This window comes from Mauremys mutica, chromosome 13 (genome assembly GCF_020497125.1).
Source record: "Mauremys mutica isolate MM-2020 ecotype Southern chromosome 13, ASM2049712v1, whole genome shotgun sequence".
In the NCBI taxonomy this organism is placed as follows: Eukaryota; Metazoa; Chordata; order Testudines; family Geoemydidae; genus Mauremys; species Mauremys mutica.
In genome coordinates this window covers 3,052,748-3,069,645 of record NC_059084.1, presented here as the reverse complement: position 1 = coordinate 3,069,645, position 16,898 = coordinate 3,052,748, and the positions used below count along the sequence as shown (strand labels likewise).

General features: G+C 53.6%; 1 protein-coding gene across 2 annotated transcripts in view; it reads left to right on the top strand.

Annotated features, from left to right (window-relative positions):
* Positions 1-13,200, top strand: part of ANGPT4 (angiopoietin 4) — a 39,326-nt gene extending 26,126 nt beyond the window's left edge. Inside the window, exons 2-9 of one of the 2 annotated variants that reach the window (XM_044986195.1) lie at positions 620-775; positions 1,669-1,790; positions 3,585-3,817; positions 6,151-6,266; positions 6,644-6,745; positions 7,398-7,564; positions 10,258-10,388; positions 12,705-13,200. In XM_044986195.1, the coding sequence (XP_044842130.1) occupies positions 620-775; positions 1,669-1,790; positions 3,585-3,817; positions 6,151-6,266; positions 6,644-6,745; positions 7,398-7,564; positions 10,258-10,388; positions 12,705-12,865 (1,188 nt within the window). In that variant the 3' untranslated portion in view covers positions 12,866-13,200. Of the gene's footprint in view, positions 1-619; positions 776-1,668; positions 1,791-2,316; positions 2,469-3,584; positions 3,818-6,150; positions 6,267-6,643; positions 6,746-7,397; positions 7,565-10,257; positions 10,389-12,704 lie in introns of those variants that run through there. The other variant, XM_044986196.1, reaches the window with a different exon arrangement.
* Positions 13,201-16,898: the final 3,698 nt, after the last annotated feature.

Genomic DNA, 16,898 nt, shown 5'->3' with positions numbered 1-16,898 from the left:
CTGATCCTGCATCCATCAAAACCCATTACCAATGTTCCAAAGTCATGGAAGAGCCGAGACTTCCAGTGTGTCACCTGGCTATTGCAGAGTGCAAGCACAGGGGAGGGTAGATCTGTGATCACAAGTGCACATTCCCTCCTTACACAGAGAAGGGGCCCGTCTTCATCACGCAGAGTAGTGAGGGGAGCGGGGGAGAGAGATATCTTAAGGACACAGCAAGTCTCCAACAATTCCTGAGCCAAAGAATCTTGGTGAGATTAATTTTTCCAAGGGGACCTCCTCATGCCAGTAGGCCAGGCTGCAGCCAGGACACACTGTCCTCCCGATAAACATCGCAGGGCAAAGCGAGTTTATGCCAGGTTGAAATGCTTGCAACAGCCCCATGTTCTCTCCTCCCCAAGCCACCATTCTGACGAGCAGCACCAGGGCTGGCTTAACACCAGCTGGATGGCAGGGAGTGGAAGGTGTTTCACGGGAGATGGGCTGGGAGTGATTTCACCAGAGGGAGGGGAACGTTGCTGCCATGGAGTGAAGAGAGGGAGTATCTGTGTCAAGCTGGGCTGGGGATAAGGAGAGCTCTGATACCATGTAATAATAACAGACTCCCCCCTCAATCTAGCTGGAGAGGTACGTGCAGATGAACGTGAAGTCGGAGATGGTCCGGATCCAGCAGAACGTCGCTCAGAACCAAACAGCCACCATGCTGGAGATTGGTACCAGCCTCTTGAACCAAACGGCGGAGCAGAGCAGGAAACTGACGGTTGTGGAAGCGCAGGTACAGCAGGAGCCTTCTGGGAAACGGCTCATAATAGATACACACATGGCTGCCCTGAGGGAGACACAGGGCTGGGAGCCAGGAGGCCTGGGTTCTAATCCAGCTCTCCCACTGACTCCCTGCGTGATTGTCCTTGGGAAGATCATGTCACCTCTTGCCTCAGTTTCCCTACCTGTAAAAGGGGGATGTTATTTCCCCCATCTTCCAAAGGAGTTGCGAGGCTTAGTTCGGTCACATTTGTAAAGAGCTTTGGGCTGCTGAGATAAAGGGTGGGGGTGAAGTGCAAGCCATTACATGTGGCTTCCATGACTTTCGCGTGGCTCCCGTCTGCGGTGTGCAGGATTCGGATGGCCAACAGGGCAGATCAGTCACAAAGAACTCATGGCTCACGTGCCTTAGGAGTGGGCTGAGATTTCTGAAGGGATTTGGCTGCTCAGTCCCCATGAAAATTAATGAGAAGGGGACACCCAATGCCCCCCACAGGGCTCTGACAGTCCCACTCATGGAGTTGATGTGGTCCATGTAAAAGAAGCAGAGACCATGGATTTTGAGTGCAGAAGTTTTTAGGCTAGTGTGACCAACAGGGATCACATAATTCGTCCAATCAGTCTCTGCTCCCTATTACTCCTATGGCCCGTTGTGTTGGGAAGACCAGGATACGCTCTCCTCCAACCCGGCCAATATGCATGGTATTGGTAGGACATTCTATTGGCTTGAATAGCTGCTCCATCTAACCCTTGGAGCTGGTGTAGCGCATCAGTGGTGAAATATCATAGCGGGGCTGGTAACGCTGCTGAAAAATCAGGGCAGGTTAAAGTGGGGGGAAGGAGGGAGCATTTGGGAGACAGAAGAGGGATCCTGCTAATTATTCTTCCCAACTGCTCCTCGGACAGATTCTGAACCAAACCGCACGAATCGAGATCCAGCTGCTAGAGAATTCCCTGTCCACCAACAAGCTGGAGAAGCAGCTGCTGCTGCAGACGACTGAAATTCACAAGCTGCAGAACATGAACAAGTATGTTCTCAGCCTCGGCCCCGCTGAGGTGTCACTTTGGTTCACTTGCCCGACTCTTGTCTCTTTAAGATGTTGAAAAGGACGGTGAGGAAGGAGGGTCTTTTAATCAGCAGCAGCTCTCCTGGCCCCGGGGGTAAACGCTGACTTTTTATGGTGGCCTCTGTCAGGGTACAATTATTTTCAGGACCATGTGGGAACCTGCCCCAGGCGGCTACCGTGCCCCAGTACCTCATGCAGTTCCTGTTGGTTTGTATCTCTCTTCCCCTGCGCCCCATCATGGCACCTTGTGTGCTCCACATGCTCCCAGGTTCTGACTCCCATTTGATGTCAATGCTTCTTTGCTTCCCCGGGGCTCTGACTGCCCAGCTGATGCAATGATTACCCGGGTTATGTGCCTCGCTCCCTTCTCTCTGCTTTGGAATGTTTGCTCTCGGCTCGCTCCCGGCCAGTCTCCCGGGGTGGGCTCGCCGCCAGGGCTGCTGCTGAAGGGGGGGTGCTCAACATTTGCAGTCGCTGGTGGAGCTGTCTCACCTTCGTCTGCTGCTGCTGCCGCCGAGTCCTGCCAGAACCACCGAGCTCCAGGTTCACGCGAATGGAGCTGGGGGTCCCTGCTGTCTCCTTTCCGTGTGAGGAAGGCCCAGCTGCTGTCAGGACTCTATCCCTGTCCTGGAGCCGTGGGTAGGTGGGTCTATCGTCCCCCCAGCCCGAATCATCAATGAACAAGGATGAGATGTGGGAGCTGGTGGCACTAACAAGACCACTAGAGGGGAGATTTGCAAGATATGTGAGCATTAGGCACTCATTTCCCAGGCACTTCCAATGGGAGTCGGGCCCCACTGCCCTTCGGGCCTTTGAAAACCTGCCCCGAGCAGAACAGCTATCCCAGAGCGGGCAGGGCGAAGCCGGGCAGAAGCTTCCTACAGATTCCCAGAGGCAGACTGAGTGGGTTCTAGCCATATTCCCAGCTTTAAAGACAGCAAATACCACTGGAATGGGGAATAGCTTTAAAACCGGAATTAACTTTTTAAATGCACCCACTGCGCATGTTATCAAACAAGCCACAGGCTGGCCAGCTCCCTCGGTGTAGTGCTGTCCATTTTAAACCCTGCAGGAAATTACAGCCTATGGAAAATGACCTAGCGGGCCAGGTTTTGTACTTTGTTCATCATCTCTGGCAGGTTGATCTGAATAGTTTGAATCCAGATCAATGAAATAAGTCACCAAGACTGATGAATACAGGTGAGCTAGCCTGTTCACTACTCCTTGGTGGCACATTTCCATGGTCAAAGCAGGAGGCAGAGATTTCTGGGCAGGAGCTCTGGGAATAAGACCATGATTTGGGGCTACAACAGCAACTCCCATGTCAAATATCAGCCCCTTCACTCGATGGCATTTTCAAGGCTGCTCACTTCCTGCAGCCGCTTGGTGCCTTTCCAAGGCTCAGGTCAGGTAACATGATGTGAGATCGGATGATATGTGATCGTTCTCTGCACAGACTAATGAGCAAGGATTAGAGACACCTATTTTGACATGACCAGAAATAAACACACACACAAGTGGACCTTTAGCCATGCATATTAGCTAGCTGGACACTCACTCATCTACCAGATTTTGAGCCAAAACCATTTGAAGTTAATGAAAAGCCTCCTGTGAATGCCAGTGGGCTTTGTCTCAGGCCCTAGCAGCTGTCTGACTAGTAACCGCGGTGTTGTGTGGCTCGTGCACTCCCCCAGGGGGAGAAGATTCCCCCAGGCAAGCACCTCACCCTTCCTCTCTTGGCCTGTCCCTTTGCAGTGTCCTAGAGAAGCGGGTGCTGGAGATGGAGACCAAGCACCAGACAGAGCTGGAAGGGATCCGCACGGAGAAGGAGAAGCTGCAGCGCCTAGTGAGCCGCCAGAGCCACACGATTGAGGATCTGGAGAAGTCCCTCCACGCTGCCAACAGCAACACCAGCCTGCTCCAGCGGCAGCAGCTGCAGCTCCTCGAGTCAGTCCAGAGCCTGGTCCAGCTGGTCTCGCAGGGCAAAGGTGAGCTCATCCCACAGGAGAGCCCTGGGCTTGCCAGAGCTGCATAGACCTCCTGGCCTTCAGCCAGGGTTTCACTGACTGGAGAAGAGAGCACATCCCAGATTCTGTGGGCAACGAATGCTCCTTGGAACTCCCCGCTGATAACGGCCCCATTTCTGGTCAGTAGGAGCTACAACACAGAGTGCAAACTTCCCCACACTAGCGTCCTGTGTTAGCGGGGACCCCGCCCTGTGATGTTCCTCTGACCAGCGCCCCGTTCATGCAGCAGTGCCAGTAGAACTGATGGATAGACCTCTCGATTCAAACTGCTTAGTGACAGTAGGTGTTCAGAGAAGCTGGGATAGAAACCAGGGAAATGTCCTCTCTCTGCTACCCCTGCTCCTGCCTTGCTCGATATTCCGTCTGTCCAGCACCACCTTCCGCCTGGTCTCAGAACAATGCACCCCAGGCAGCGGCTGATGGAAAATCCGGGGACCAAGGTTTTGGCTCATCCCATGGGAGCAGGGCAAGCAAGCTGAGATGCTCAGATTTAAACCTGAATCTAGATCCCAACTTCCCCGGAGTTAGGGGCCCTCTCTAATAATTACTGCTGGTCAATCTATTGTAGGGTTATTTTAGAAGTGCCATAGATTTCAATCAATCGATCGATCGATCAGACAGAAAACTGCTCTGAACCATCAGGGTTTGCTTTAAAAATGTCCACAAGTGGCACAGAGCAATCCAGTGCCCAAGATTCCAACAGCGAAAAGGTTTTGCACTAATCCACGTTGTTCTGTGTAGTCCCTTTCCACACCCACATTAAATCCTCAAGGTTTAGTCTGGGGATCTGTGACCCCGAGGTGGCACAGACATTGTGATCACACAGATGTAGAAAGAAAGAAAGAAAGAAAGAAAGAAAGAAAGTCCATTAGACCCACAAACATCTAACCCAAGAAGAGAAGAGCAACAGAGATGCATGGCCCAACCAGAGCAAATCCACAGGGCTACAGGGGGCCCAATTCTCCCTTACACTAGGGCCCTGTCCCTAACTCCGGCAGTGCAGAGGGGCATTCAAGGAACCATGCTCACTTTAAGGCCATGAATGTTCCTTCTAACACGCTTGCTTTCACGCTCCTTTTATCTGGTCTCCAAGAGCCTGCTCCTCCACTATGCTCAGCACCCCGGGCAGATCCTGCACACACTCAGCACCCGTTGCCCTCGGCAGGAGCACTCTGCATCTTGCAGGATCGACGCTTGTAGCTCCTGCTCCCTTTGCAGCGAGTCAGTAAAAATTGCGCCAATGGGTTTCAGTGTTTTGACGGAGTCGCAGCCAAGACGCCAATGCCATCATTGTAAATAAGATGGTTTTACGGGGAAAGGGCTGTTAAGATTTCGTCCTATTTATTTTTGAAGCACGCTGGCTTTTCCTGAGATGGAGCCAGGCAATCAAACGACACTTTCTATTTTCCAGTTATTACAAGAAAAATAGCTCCATGTTATCTCAGCTCCCCCGGGAGGGATCGTTGGCTCCTAACACTCTAAGTGAACCGAGTCTGACTCCAGCCTTTGTCTTGGCCAGGGAGTCAGCGCAGCAGAGGAACGCAGCTCGGAGTCTGCCTGCTGCAGGCACAGAGACAGACGCTAGGAAGGCAGCATCTGCTTGTAGCTCAGATCCCACCCAGGCAGACCCCACTGATGCATCGGAGGGCAGCAGGGGATAGCACCTTAGCTGCAATGGAACTCAGGGCGGAGGTTCATTCTCTTGACCTTCAACCTCCCTGCATGTAGACAGCACCTTTGAATGGTTCTTCCTGAAACTGGTTTTTAGTCTGCACCTGGCTGAGGCCCAATTCCCCATTGCCCCTTGCGCTGTCACGCACACAGATGTGACCTGGAATGGCCAATGCCGCCAGTGGGATTTGGAAGCATCTTTCCCCTGGTGCTAATGGCCCACAGGGTACAATGCTGTGGGGGATGAAGCCATTGGCTCCTTGTGTATTGTACAGACACCCTCCTAACCCCTGTCCTCCCCCTGTATGGGATCTTGCCCCTTGGTTCTTTTTAAAGGTGTTTTTACTCTTGTAGCAGCTGTTTGGTGACTAAGAAGCTTTGGGTTGTAACTGTGAGGGGCCCTGGAGGCTTTGAAGAGGCAATTAATAGAGAATATTGATGACAAATTATTAACACACAAATAAAACAGCAATCTGGGGTGTTCCTGGCTTCCGGGCTTGTGCTCAGGGCATGAAATAGACGGAGAATCCCTCTCGCTCTGTTTCTTACCCTAAGTCCAGGAGAGCAGAACCCATCACAGATGCCTGCAGCTCACTCACTGCTGCTCTTGTTTGTCCTGCCAGCTCCCCTCGTGCAGGAAGAGCAGGTGTCCCAGGACTGTGCTCAGAACCGCCGAGCCGGGTTTAATGCCAGCGGGATTTACACCCTCCACGTCGCCAACATGACGGAACCCAGGAAGGTGAGTGACGGGCTCAGGTTTTCACTGAAATGGACTTTAGCGCCCAAGAACGAGTGAGATGGGCAAGTCAAAGGCAACTCTGCCAATCTTCCCTACCTGCTGCCATGCCAATGCTCCTCAGTCCTCTCCCATGCCAGCCCTCATGTGTCAGTACTGGGGCTCTCCAAAGCAATGCCACTTCTTGGGCCTCGCAAAGTCTGCTCAATGCATCTCAGTCCTGACTTGCAAAACACCCTGTCAATGGGAGCCTGGCCCCACCACGCCGTAGCCACAAGACCTGTGTTGACCTGACTTCCTCCCTGGGCAGTACAACCCGTCTGTGCCACTCCACCCCAGGCTCCCTCCCCTGCAGCACTGGCTGTTTGCGTCCTCTGCAGGTGTTCTGCGATATGGAGACAGACAGAGGCGGGTGGACGGTGATACAGCGCCGAACCAATGGCAGCGTGAATTTCCAGAGGAAGTGGAAAGAATACAAACAGGTCTGACCTCATCCTGCCCCTTCACTCCCCAACTTGTTCAATCACTGACCCACTGACAACCCTGGGAGCAGGGGGAGGATGGGGCGGGGGTCGTGCAGCAACGGGACACTTGGATGTCAGGCATGAACTTGGTGGAACTAAAGAGCTCCCTTCCGTTTAGGCAAGAAAAGACCCAGTGGGAAGAAAACCTAACGGTGTAACCAATTAGGCAATGCAATAAATTCCCAGGAAGGCGGCCTCACCACTAGGGTGACCAGACAGCAAATGTGAAAAATCAGGACGGGGGTGGGGGGAAATAGGAGCCTATATAAGAAAAAGACCCAAAAATCGGGACATCTGGTCATCCTACTCACCACTGAGCACATGCACAAAAAGAGGCCACTAGACAGTAGTTGAGACTGATGTTGCAGGGCATCGTACTGCAGATTGCAGGGGGACAAGCGCCATGCAGGGGGCGATAAACGGGCCAATGACTCCCATGCAGTCCTGTGACTTCACTGGGGACGCAGCGCTGGAACTGAGGGCAGAATTTGCTCCGGTATTTCTAAAGCCGATGGAGTTCTGGGTCCTCCCTTTGCTGACCACAACGGACATTGCATAGGCCAGGGACATAGTCTAACTCCTCCCCACGGCTGGCTCTGCTCTTCCCCAGGGCTTTGGAGACCCTGCCGGGGAGTACTGGCTGGGGAACGAAGCTGTGCATCTCCTGACAAGCCAGGCGTCCTACTCGCTGAGAGTGGAGCTCCTGGACTGGGAAGGAAACCAGGCCTACGCCCATTATGAGACGTTCCAGCTGGGCAGCGAGCGGCATCTTTACAGGTGGGATATGGACCTTGACCAGTGAAACGTTCCCTTGGGTCTTTCTTCAAACCCCACTTAGACAAGGAAACTCCCCCAGTGCCATCCAGGGATCGAGGTGAATCCTGCTCAAGCCGAAATCACAGCACCAGCTGGTGGTCCCCCAACGTTTGTGGAAGAGGCTGGGCTAGAGAGCACAGCTGGGCAAGGAACCCGTATATTGGGAGTGATGTTTCTAGGGTTTTACATTCCACCCACTTTACCAAGCTGTTCATCTCTGCAGCCTCTTAATCCAAGTGGCTGCAGAATGAAATGTTGTGCATTCACTGTTATTTTGACAAATTGGGGCAATTCTGCAGTGATTTTTCTGTGGGAACTTTGTGGTCAGAAATGTTGCTACATTGTCCTTTTTTCTCCTCTTGAAAATCAAAATAAATTTTCTTGAAGGAAAAAAAATGCATAAAATTGCATTAGGAAAAAATTTCTTTTTCTTGCTTTTTTGCAAAAAGCCACTTTTGCATACACCAAGGCCTGAGCTGGGTGTGCAGTTAGTTGCACATGTACTTTTCCAGGTGTAATTGTGGTCACTACTTGCACAGCTGCGTTTTAGAGTTCGATCCTGCAAGGTGCTGAGCACTCCTGTGAGGTGCTGAGTACCTGAAACTCGCATGGCCTTCAACGGAAGTCCAAGTGCTCAGAGCACCTCACAGGATCAAGCAATAAGCGACTGTTTGCATCAGCAGCTGCCAGTTTTGTGCACGCAATTGTTGTAACTGTGTTTGCAAAAGAGAACAAACGCATGTGAAAATAAGAGGCCTCACTGCAAGAAAATCTAATGAAAGCAAGAAAGCAAGCTCCACTACTTGCTCTGAAATACAACTGGCGTGCTGCTCCAGAACCATTATCAAGTCATGAAACAATGGCAACCTTTAAAGCTCAGATTATAAATCAATACAATGCCGAGGCTTTGTGGGTTTTCACTGAAGCGTTGTGGGAACAGCAAAGTGAGAAAGAGCAGGTGCCTTTGAAGGCCCTGGTGGGGAGCTGACCAACTCTGGGAGTCTCATTCTTCCCTCCCCATATAGGGGAAACTGAGGACAAGCCCCTGATTGCCTCTCTCCAAACCCCCTATTATGAAAATGGCCCCAGCAGAACAGTAAAGTTTTAGATTAAAAGTGTGATGATAAGACACAAATCCAGCTAGCCCAGACCCTGCTGAAGAGGGCCTCCAGGTCTATGGTTTGTTTCTGGGGATCCCTGCTTCAGAGCTGAGCCCTGACTGGATCCTAACCTCCCTCAAAATTTGACCTTACCTAGCGTAACTCCTAGTCAGGTGGCTAAGCCTTTAATGTCCCAATAATATCCAGCTGGAATGAGGGATAGGGGTTGCCCCAGGCTATGCAGCTCTGGTCATGGGTGGTTCCATCAGGATACGTGGGTCACCGCGCAGGCACATTCCAAACGCAATTGACTAAAGATACAGAATGGAGCGGGGGCAGCTCGAGGGGATTGTATGTGCCCATCGGCTCTCTTCCTTTGTGACTGACACTGTCTCTGCTTCTGCAAACATCAGCAGCAGAGGATAATCGCCGGAGCTTGCCCATTAGAACGCAGTACGTTGCAATTCTAGAACGCCTGTCGCCAGAGCGGGGTCAAAGGCCTGGTGGCAAGGCAGCTGAGCGATGTAGGATGCAGAGGGATTGCTTCGCCCACCATCAAACCCCACCCCCTGGAACCCTGCGCAGCAGGTTAGGACCGGGAGTGAAGGCGGCTATTCCTAAATTCCAAGGCCAGAAGGGGACGCTGTGATTATCTCCTCTGCCCTCCTACGTAACACAGGCCAGGCAATGTCCCCACAATCGCTCCCAGAGCAGAGCTCGCAGAAAATTTCCAATCTGCCAGGGACAGAGAATCCCCCCCCCCCCCCCCCACACACACACACCCTTGGTCAAGTGCTCCAATGGTTAATTAACATCACAGGTAAAAACTAGCCGACTGAAGCTGCAGGAGCAGGAGCAGGGAGTCACAAGGCAGAGCACAACAATTTAGGCTGAAACTCGGCCAGGAGACCAGTATTAAAAGCACCATTAAAAGTATCCCAGTATCTTCAGGCCTCAGTCCTGCCAGGCGCTCGGCTCTCTGGCCCTGCCCCAGCAAGACACTAAAATACACGCTGCACTTTAAAAAGCGCGTGGTCCCGTTGGAGCCTCTCCTGTGCTTCAGTGGGGCCAGTTCATGTAATACCTTGTGGGACTGAGCCCTGAAGAACTCATGGGACTCTATATAGGACAGAAGGCCGACAAGTGGGGAGGCCCTCTCTGTGCCAGCCCCTCCAGAGGCACAACGCCCACTAAGGCGAGTGCTGGGTACCAAGTCCTCAGTGCTGCTGCAGACAGCGCCCTTGCCTGAAGTTCCAGCCAGCCGCCCCTGCTTAGCTTGTGAGCTCTGAGAGTCCCCCCCCACCCCCCCGAGATCTGGTGGCTGGCTGGAGCCTGCGGGGGTTTCACTCGGCACTGCTGATAAACTCTGCAATGGGATTGCTGCCTTATCTGCCTCTGCTTGTTTGTGTTTGCAAAGACACAGGGGAACGTTTTCTTAAATAAATCCCAGGAAACGCTGACAGGAGTTTGAAAAGTAATTCTCGTCCTCTGCCTCGTTTTCTCCTCTCCTCGTTGTGCCTCCTGTCTCGCCCTCTCTCTGCTTTGGTCCTCCAGGATCTCCCTGAAGGGCTACAGTGGAACTGCTGGGCAGCAGAGTGGCATTGTCCTCCAGGGAACCAACTTCAGCACCCGCGACTCGGATAACGACAACTGCCTCTGCAAGTGCGCCCAGATGCTGTCGGGAGGTGAGCGGGCCCTGGGTGCAGGGGGGGCTGGGACCAGCCTTCCCCACGTGCCCTGTTTGCTGGGGCGGACTGATGGGGGCAGCGGGTATGGAGCAACTGAGGCTGGGTTCTTGGGAATGCGCCATTCTTATTGAATCTCTTTGTTCAGTGTCTCAGAAATACCCCATAGTGATGAGGGAGGGATGTAGACAGACAGACGGCCGTCTGAGCAAGAGCTCTCCCTCGTCGCTCTTCACCCAATTTTCCTAGACATGCACAGAGCCCAAGAGTCTGATCACCTGCTGCAGCCAAGGGTCGAATTGTTGTCACTCTCTGTTCTAGTCAGGTTCTTACGCTGGGCCCATCCCCGTAGAATCTGAGAACCCTCCAGAGGCGCCTTAAGAGACGTGACTAGTGCCCGTCTCTCTCCCCTCCCAGCAGGGGAGCCCGCGCTTTGGGCTTGTGCTTTCTGCAGGCAGTCGAAGGCTGTAGTTGTTCACATTCCCCACCTGGCTTTATGTCACCCACCAACTCCCTGTCCCCCAACGAGCCTCCAAAATGCTGCCGTCCCCCACCCCCGGGTGCCAGGGCAGCCCTGTCCCAAGATGGCTTTCAGGAGCAGAAATGGCGAGGAAGCAGAGGGGAGAGAAATCGGGGGGGGGGAGATCAGAACGGGGAGAGACTGGGACAGAAGGGTGGCGAGCAAGGAGGGCGTGACACGACAGGGAGAGGAATAGCCGAACTGCCTGAAGAAAGATCATTTGCTGCAGATCACCAGGGCTCTGTCTGAGAAGGGCTGGAACTTCATCTGCATCCTTCTGTCCCAGCTGTCCCCTGCTCTGTACAACCAGATCTCCCCCACATTGCAGCGGCAAATCCCTGTGGCCTTGGGCCAGCAGATCTGTGTATCAGACACATGCCAGGGCCTTGCTGCGACACTGGGACTAGGAATGGGGGGAGAGAGAGAGAGAGAGAGAGAGAGGCCCGATGCTTCTGGCCAACTGGCAACTCTTCAAGCAAATGAGTGCCGGGCTCCAGCCTGCCGTCTGTGCTGGGACGGGGAGGGGATCGCGGATCAGGGGAGTAGCTCTGATTGTTTCAGCCAGGGGGTCGATTACCCGGATCCGGGTTAGTTTGTCTGGGGCTGTTACTAAAGACATGAGCAGAGCTGGGGTCCTTGAAATGAGCCCCAGAAATTCGTTTGGATGGATACCTATGTGCCCGTCCAATGGCAGAGCCTGGGATCCTCGCCAGGCGGGACGCAGGTGTCAGAATGTTCCTCAGGGGCCAGATCCTGATCTGGTGTAAATCAGCAGAGCCCCACTGGCTGCATTAGACTTACAGCAGCGGCGGATCTGGCCCTTTGTCTCCTGCTGCTCTCTTGTGCGGGCACTGAATTCTCTGTTGACGATGGAGATGGGCCAGAACCCGGACCTCCCACTCCAACCAGACTTGCCCTGGCACAGAGACAGCACAAGAAGAGCCCATGTCTGAACAATCTCAAAGCCAGAATAATCCCACCAGGATCGTACTGTCCGGATGCCAGGCGGTTCTCTGAAGGCCATTGCCCTTATGATGCAAGAACACACATAATCACAGCCATGAGGCATAACCTTCCCGGGCCAGGAAAAATGTGCTGATTACTACACCCTTTAATGGCTGGAACATGGTCCGGGATACCCCAGGGGTTGGCATCCACAGGGCGAGGTTACCACACTCTGCCAGTGGTAGGATACTGTCAGGGACAACCCTGTCCTTTCAGTGCCTAAGACTTTCTTTTTGTACAGTAGCTCCTGATACCTCCGTGTGTGTCCAGCACCTACGTCCAGGGTGTTGTGATCTCAGCCACAGCCTCTCAGCACGGCTGTAATTCACACAGGGCTTCACCCTGCTCCACTGACACCAGCGGGAGCAGGGTTGAGTTGCCGATCACCCGGCCTGAGGAACAGCAAAGCTGGCTTGGCTGCAGGCAGGAGAACTCAGGGCTGGGTTTCTTTTTTTCACTTTCTTATGGTTTGATTTTTGAAAAACTCTCTGTCCAATGTCAAGAAACATTTTTTTCCTAAAATCACCCAGTTCTTTTCGACAATTTTAATTTGAAAAGTCCCCAGGGTTGTGTATTTCTAACCAGGTGGAAGCCTGTGCATTTTGCTTTACACTATTCATGCCTCACGTCTAGGCCTACTGGGGAAATGACGACCAGGCACACTCCCAAGAAAGAAGCCTTTGGCTAGAACCAATCTGAACTCAGAGCCCAGAAGTTTCATGCTCTGTCCGAAGTCCAGACTCGGTCTGTTGAGTTCTCTAACCTTTCCCCTCTATATGTCCCCCACTCAGGTTGGTGGTTTGACGCCTGTGGTGTGTCGAACCTGAACGGCATCTATTATCCTGCCAAGCACAATGTCCGCAAGCTCAACGGGATCAGGTGGCACTATTTCCAGGGGCCCAGCTACTCTCTAAAAGGCACACGCATGATGATAAGACCTTCAGACTTCTAGCGCCCCAGAGCGGGGTGAGGCAGAGGGCAAGCCAAGCTGCAGGCCTCCGAACTGGCAGGCAACAGCCCATCATGGAACGGGCAGGACCGTTAGACCAGCCACAGATGGCAAAGGATCAGGGGACACATCCTAGCAGAAGCAGGGCCCTTGTAACCCAGCTCCTGGGACTCCAGAGCAAGGGAAAGGAGGAAGACCTGGAGCTAAGTGGAGAGATGACTCTGGGCCTGGACTCTTGGGCCTCCCAGGAGGAGACGAAAGAACAATCAGAAAAAAAAAATCTAAAAACTAAACCGTCCCATGGGTGTGAATTACAAGTATTGGGCTTTTGTTCTGGACCAGTGTGATTCTTTTCTATGTTGTATCATCTTCAGGGAAATCATCTAGACCACGAAGGGAGCCTGCTGCAGCCAGGGCCAGTGGCTGAGAAGGACTTTCCGAGCGGCAGCTGGGAATAGTGTGGAGCCTGCTGAGTTATTGCAGTGGGGTCTGGTTTTAGCATATTTCTAGGAAACACTCCACCCTTTTCCTTCCTTGTTTTCCCCTGCTTCTGAACTGCCACCCAGCTCCTGAAGACCACGCTCTGTCTGCAGAAGCTGGCTGACGAGGAGAAAGCAGGCTGGTGAGATAAAGGAAACACTATTTCCCTAGGCGGGTGGTGAAGCACTGGAATGGGTTCCCTAGGGAGGGGGTGGAATCTCCTTCCTTAGAGGTTTTTAAGGTCAGGCTTGACAAAGCCCTGGCTGGGATGATTGAGTTGGGGATTGGTCCTGCTTTGAGAAGGGGGTTGGACTAGATACCTCCTGAGGTCCCTTCCAACCCTGACATTCTATGATTCTATAATACGGATCAGGCCAGCTGGAGGGGCAAGACGGACTTGCCTTTGGGCTCGCTCTTGTGTTTTTCCCCTAAGGGGACCTGCCAAGCTGGCTCCCGACCCAAATGCAAAGCCCATCTGTGCAAGAAGAGCATGAGCCAGGCCTTGCGCAGGGAACATGGGGAGGACGCCCATGTGGATGGAATGAATGTCAGCTTCTGAGCTCACTAATGTACATTGAAAGACCAGCCTCCACATTCAGCGCACACACACACACACACCACTCCCTGGTGTGCTGGGCTACTGCGTGAGCAAGTGGGTGGCTAAGGGTTAGCACTGGGCGTTTCTGACATCAGTGCACCAGCGCCCTACCTCGCACGTGCACAAGGTATAGAGGGGCTGTGGTGAGGGCAGAGCAGGGACATGGCTGGGGAGACGAGGTACATGCAGTCGTTCCATGCTAACAAAACACATAGCTCTGTGCTCGCCTCGTAGGATCCGTCTGCACTGCAGCTGCTTCCCAGCTTGGCAGGACAGACACGCGCTAGCTTTGCGTGCACTAGTGCACTAACGTGGGGTGGGCACCCATGAACGTAGCCTGGGGGTCCAGCGGGTTTGTTCCCAGGCAGCTGGCCTGAGCTGCCGCCCGTGCAACCTCGAGTGAAGTGAGCATGTGTCTGTCTAGCCGAGCTGGGGAGCACATCCCTAGTTGCAGTGCAGAGGGACGCTTAGGCCCGGCTCCAGCTAAAGGCAGGAATAACTTGGCAGCTTTCAGCAGCACCCAATAAATGCAGGCCCCATTCCACTGCACTTCCTCTTCTGCTCAGCACTTCTGAGACTGTGCTAATCCAGGCCGTGCTGTGCAGGATCAATCGCTTATCCCATGCCAGGGTCACCCCCTCCGCTTGCTCCAGTATGTCATCACAGTGACCTCACGGTGCATCCCCGCAGGCTCAGCCTGGTGCCTTCATGCACTATCGTCCATGCAGATGCATCCACACTGCTGCCTTGCAACCATTAACACAGCCCTCGCGGCCACAGGCATGCCCACAGCATGCCGCACTGCGCAGCACCATGGCGGCCCCACTGCATGTTGAGATGCTGTGGAGTGCACAGCTACCCACTGACGGCCAGCCTAGGAGATCAGAGAGGCATCACCTGGTACCAGCTGGGACAGTCCCAGGTGACTGTTGCAGAGCAGCATTGCAATTGCTTCCTTAGAAGACCCTGTTGCTATGTGCTGCTAAACCCTTCCCCTTAGCCCAGCTAGCTTTTCGGCAGCACATCCATTGTCTCACCTTCCTAGGGTGGTTTCCGATCTGCCCCTTCCTCAGGGCCTGTTGCATTCTTGTTACAACACACAGCGAGCGACAGCCCACGCTGCAGGGGGATTCACCGAGAGGTTCCGCCTTTTATAAACGGCTTTTCCAATGCTGCAAAACATGCACAGCCAATTAGTGCCTCCTTTGAAATGTTCTGATTTTTCATCAAAACATACTTGGATGCGATTCAGTTTGAATGGAGTGTGTTATTATGAATCTGGATCGCCTAGTCATGGCCCAGGACCCTCTTGTGCTGGGTGCTGTGTAGACACGACAAAATTCCGGCCCCTCCCCCAAGGAGCTTACCCTCGAAGGGTAAGACAGGAGACAACAGGTGGCTACAGATGATTGGGGAAGGCCAAAGACACAATGGGGCAGTGCTGGTCAGCGTGACAGGCGGCGGGGTCCACACCCTAGCAGCCCAGCCGCTGTCCGGTTTTTGCAGACACCGTTGCAGAAGCAGGTTTTAGGGAGCGAGTCGAAGGCGGCCGATGAGGTAGCTTTGGTGGTGGTTATGAGAGCTGCTCCTTGGCCAGGGGGCAGCATCGGAGACAGCACCCGGGTGTGTGTTTGGAGACGTACCACTGGAGGGTGGCGGCGTGGGCCATTCGGAGGTGGAGCTGCCATCTCAGTGGTGTGTGAGACAGGCCAGGTGGGTGTGGGTAGGGCTGGGCTGAGAAAAGCCTTGCAAGTGAAGCCAAGTAGTTTGCGTCTGATGTACTAGAGAAGGGGGAGCCAGCGGAGGGGTTCGCGGAGCGGGACGGCATGGGCGAAATGAAGGGCTAGGAAAGCGATCCTTGCCGAAGCGTTCAGAACTGGTATGAGCGGGGCTAGCTGGGATCTGCCCGGATCAGAGAGGGGGACGTTGCAGTGAGTGACGGATGAGATGCTGAGAGCCTGGACGAGGGTTTCAGCTGTGCAGATGGCTAGGAAAGGCCGTATCCTAGAGATGCTCTGCAGAAAGAATCAGCAAACCTGCCTGTGAGGATCTAGAGAGAGCCTGGAGTCGACGCCGATGGCACCCCAGTTATGGGCCAGAGTGATGGGGAGAACGGAGGGGTGGAGCAGGTGATTGAGGAAAGAGGGAGCGGGTGGGTCTGGCAGGAAGATTCGGAGTTCTGTTCCAAACAAAACATTTTCCATTTTCCTTTTAATCGCCACCCCCCTTCTCTCTTCTTTCTGAAAAGAAACCAGAACCCCACCACATTGTTCTGATGAAAAATAACAAAAAATTCCATGATACATTTTTAAACGAAGCAAAACTCATTTTGTTTCCTTCAAAAGTTTTTGTGGAAAATCATTGCTGTTTTCTGATTAGCTCCGGTGGGTGAAACAGGCGAGCTGTTCCTAGGGGCTCTCGTTTGTTTCGGACATTAGAGGTCAAACCTGGGGCATGCTCCCCGGGAGGGCTGGAATATGATGGGACAGAGTGGGCCACCCAGCATAAGGAAAACAGACCGAAATGCAGGGGGATCCCCAAATCAGAGACAGCCAAGTCTTATCGAGGCATCTCGCCCATTCCCCGCACTAGCTGGCACACAGCTCTGAACCCACAGCTCTCCAGGCTCCAGCAGTTTCACGCTCGGCATCCATGACTGACAGCGCCTTTGGGAGATTTGCCCACAGGGCCCGTCGCGTTGTTTAGCACCAAGTCTTGCTGCCGCGTTATTTCACACCAGCGGCCTGGCCTCACAGGGACGCTGCCCACCCCTTCTCGCTCCCCTCCTCCCATGCTGAGGAACAGAGGGCACTGGGCCGGGGAGGGGGTCACCGATGGCCTGGCAAGCTGCCCTGGGCCTGGCTTGTCTTGTGCGTGGTCATTGGCTCTCCCGGGGGCAGGGGGCGTTAACCCCGACTCTAACAAGCATCTTTCCCCCTGGTTCGAACGGAAACGCTG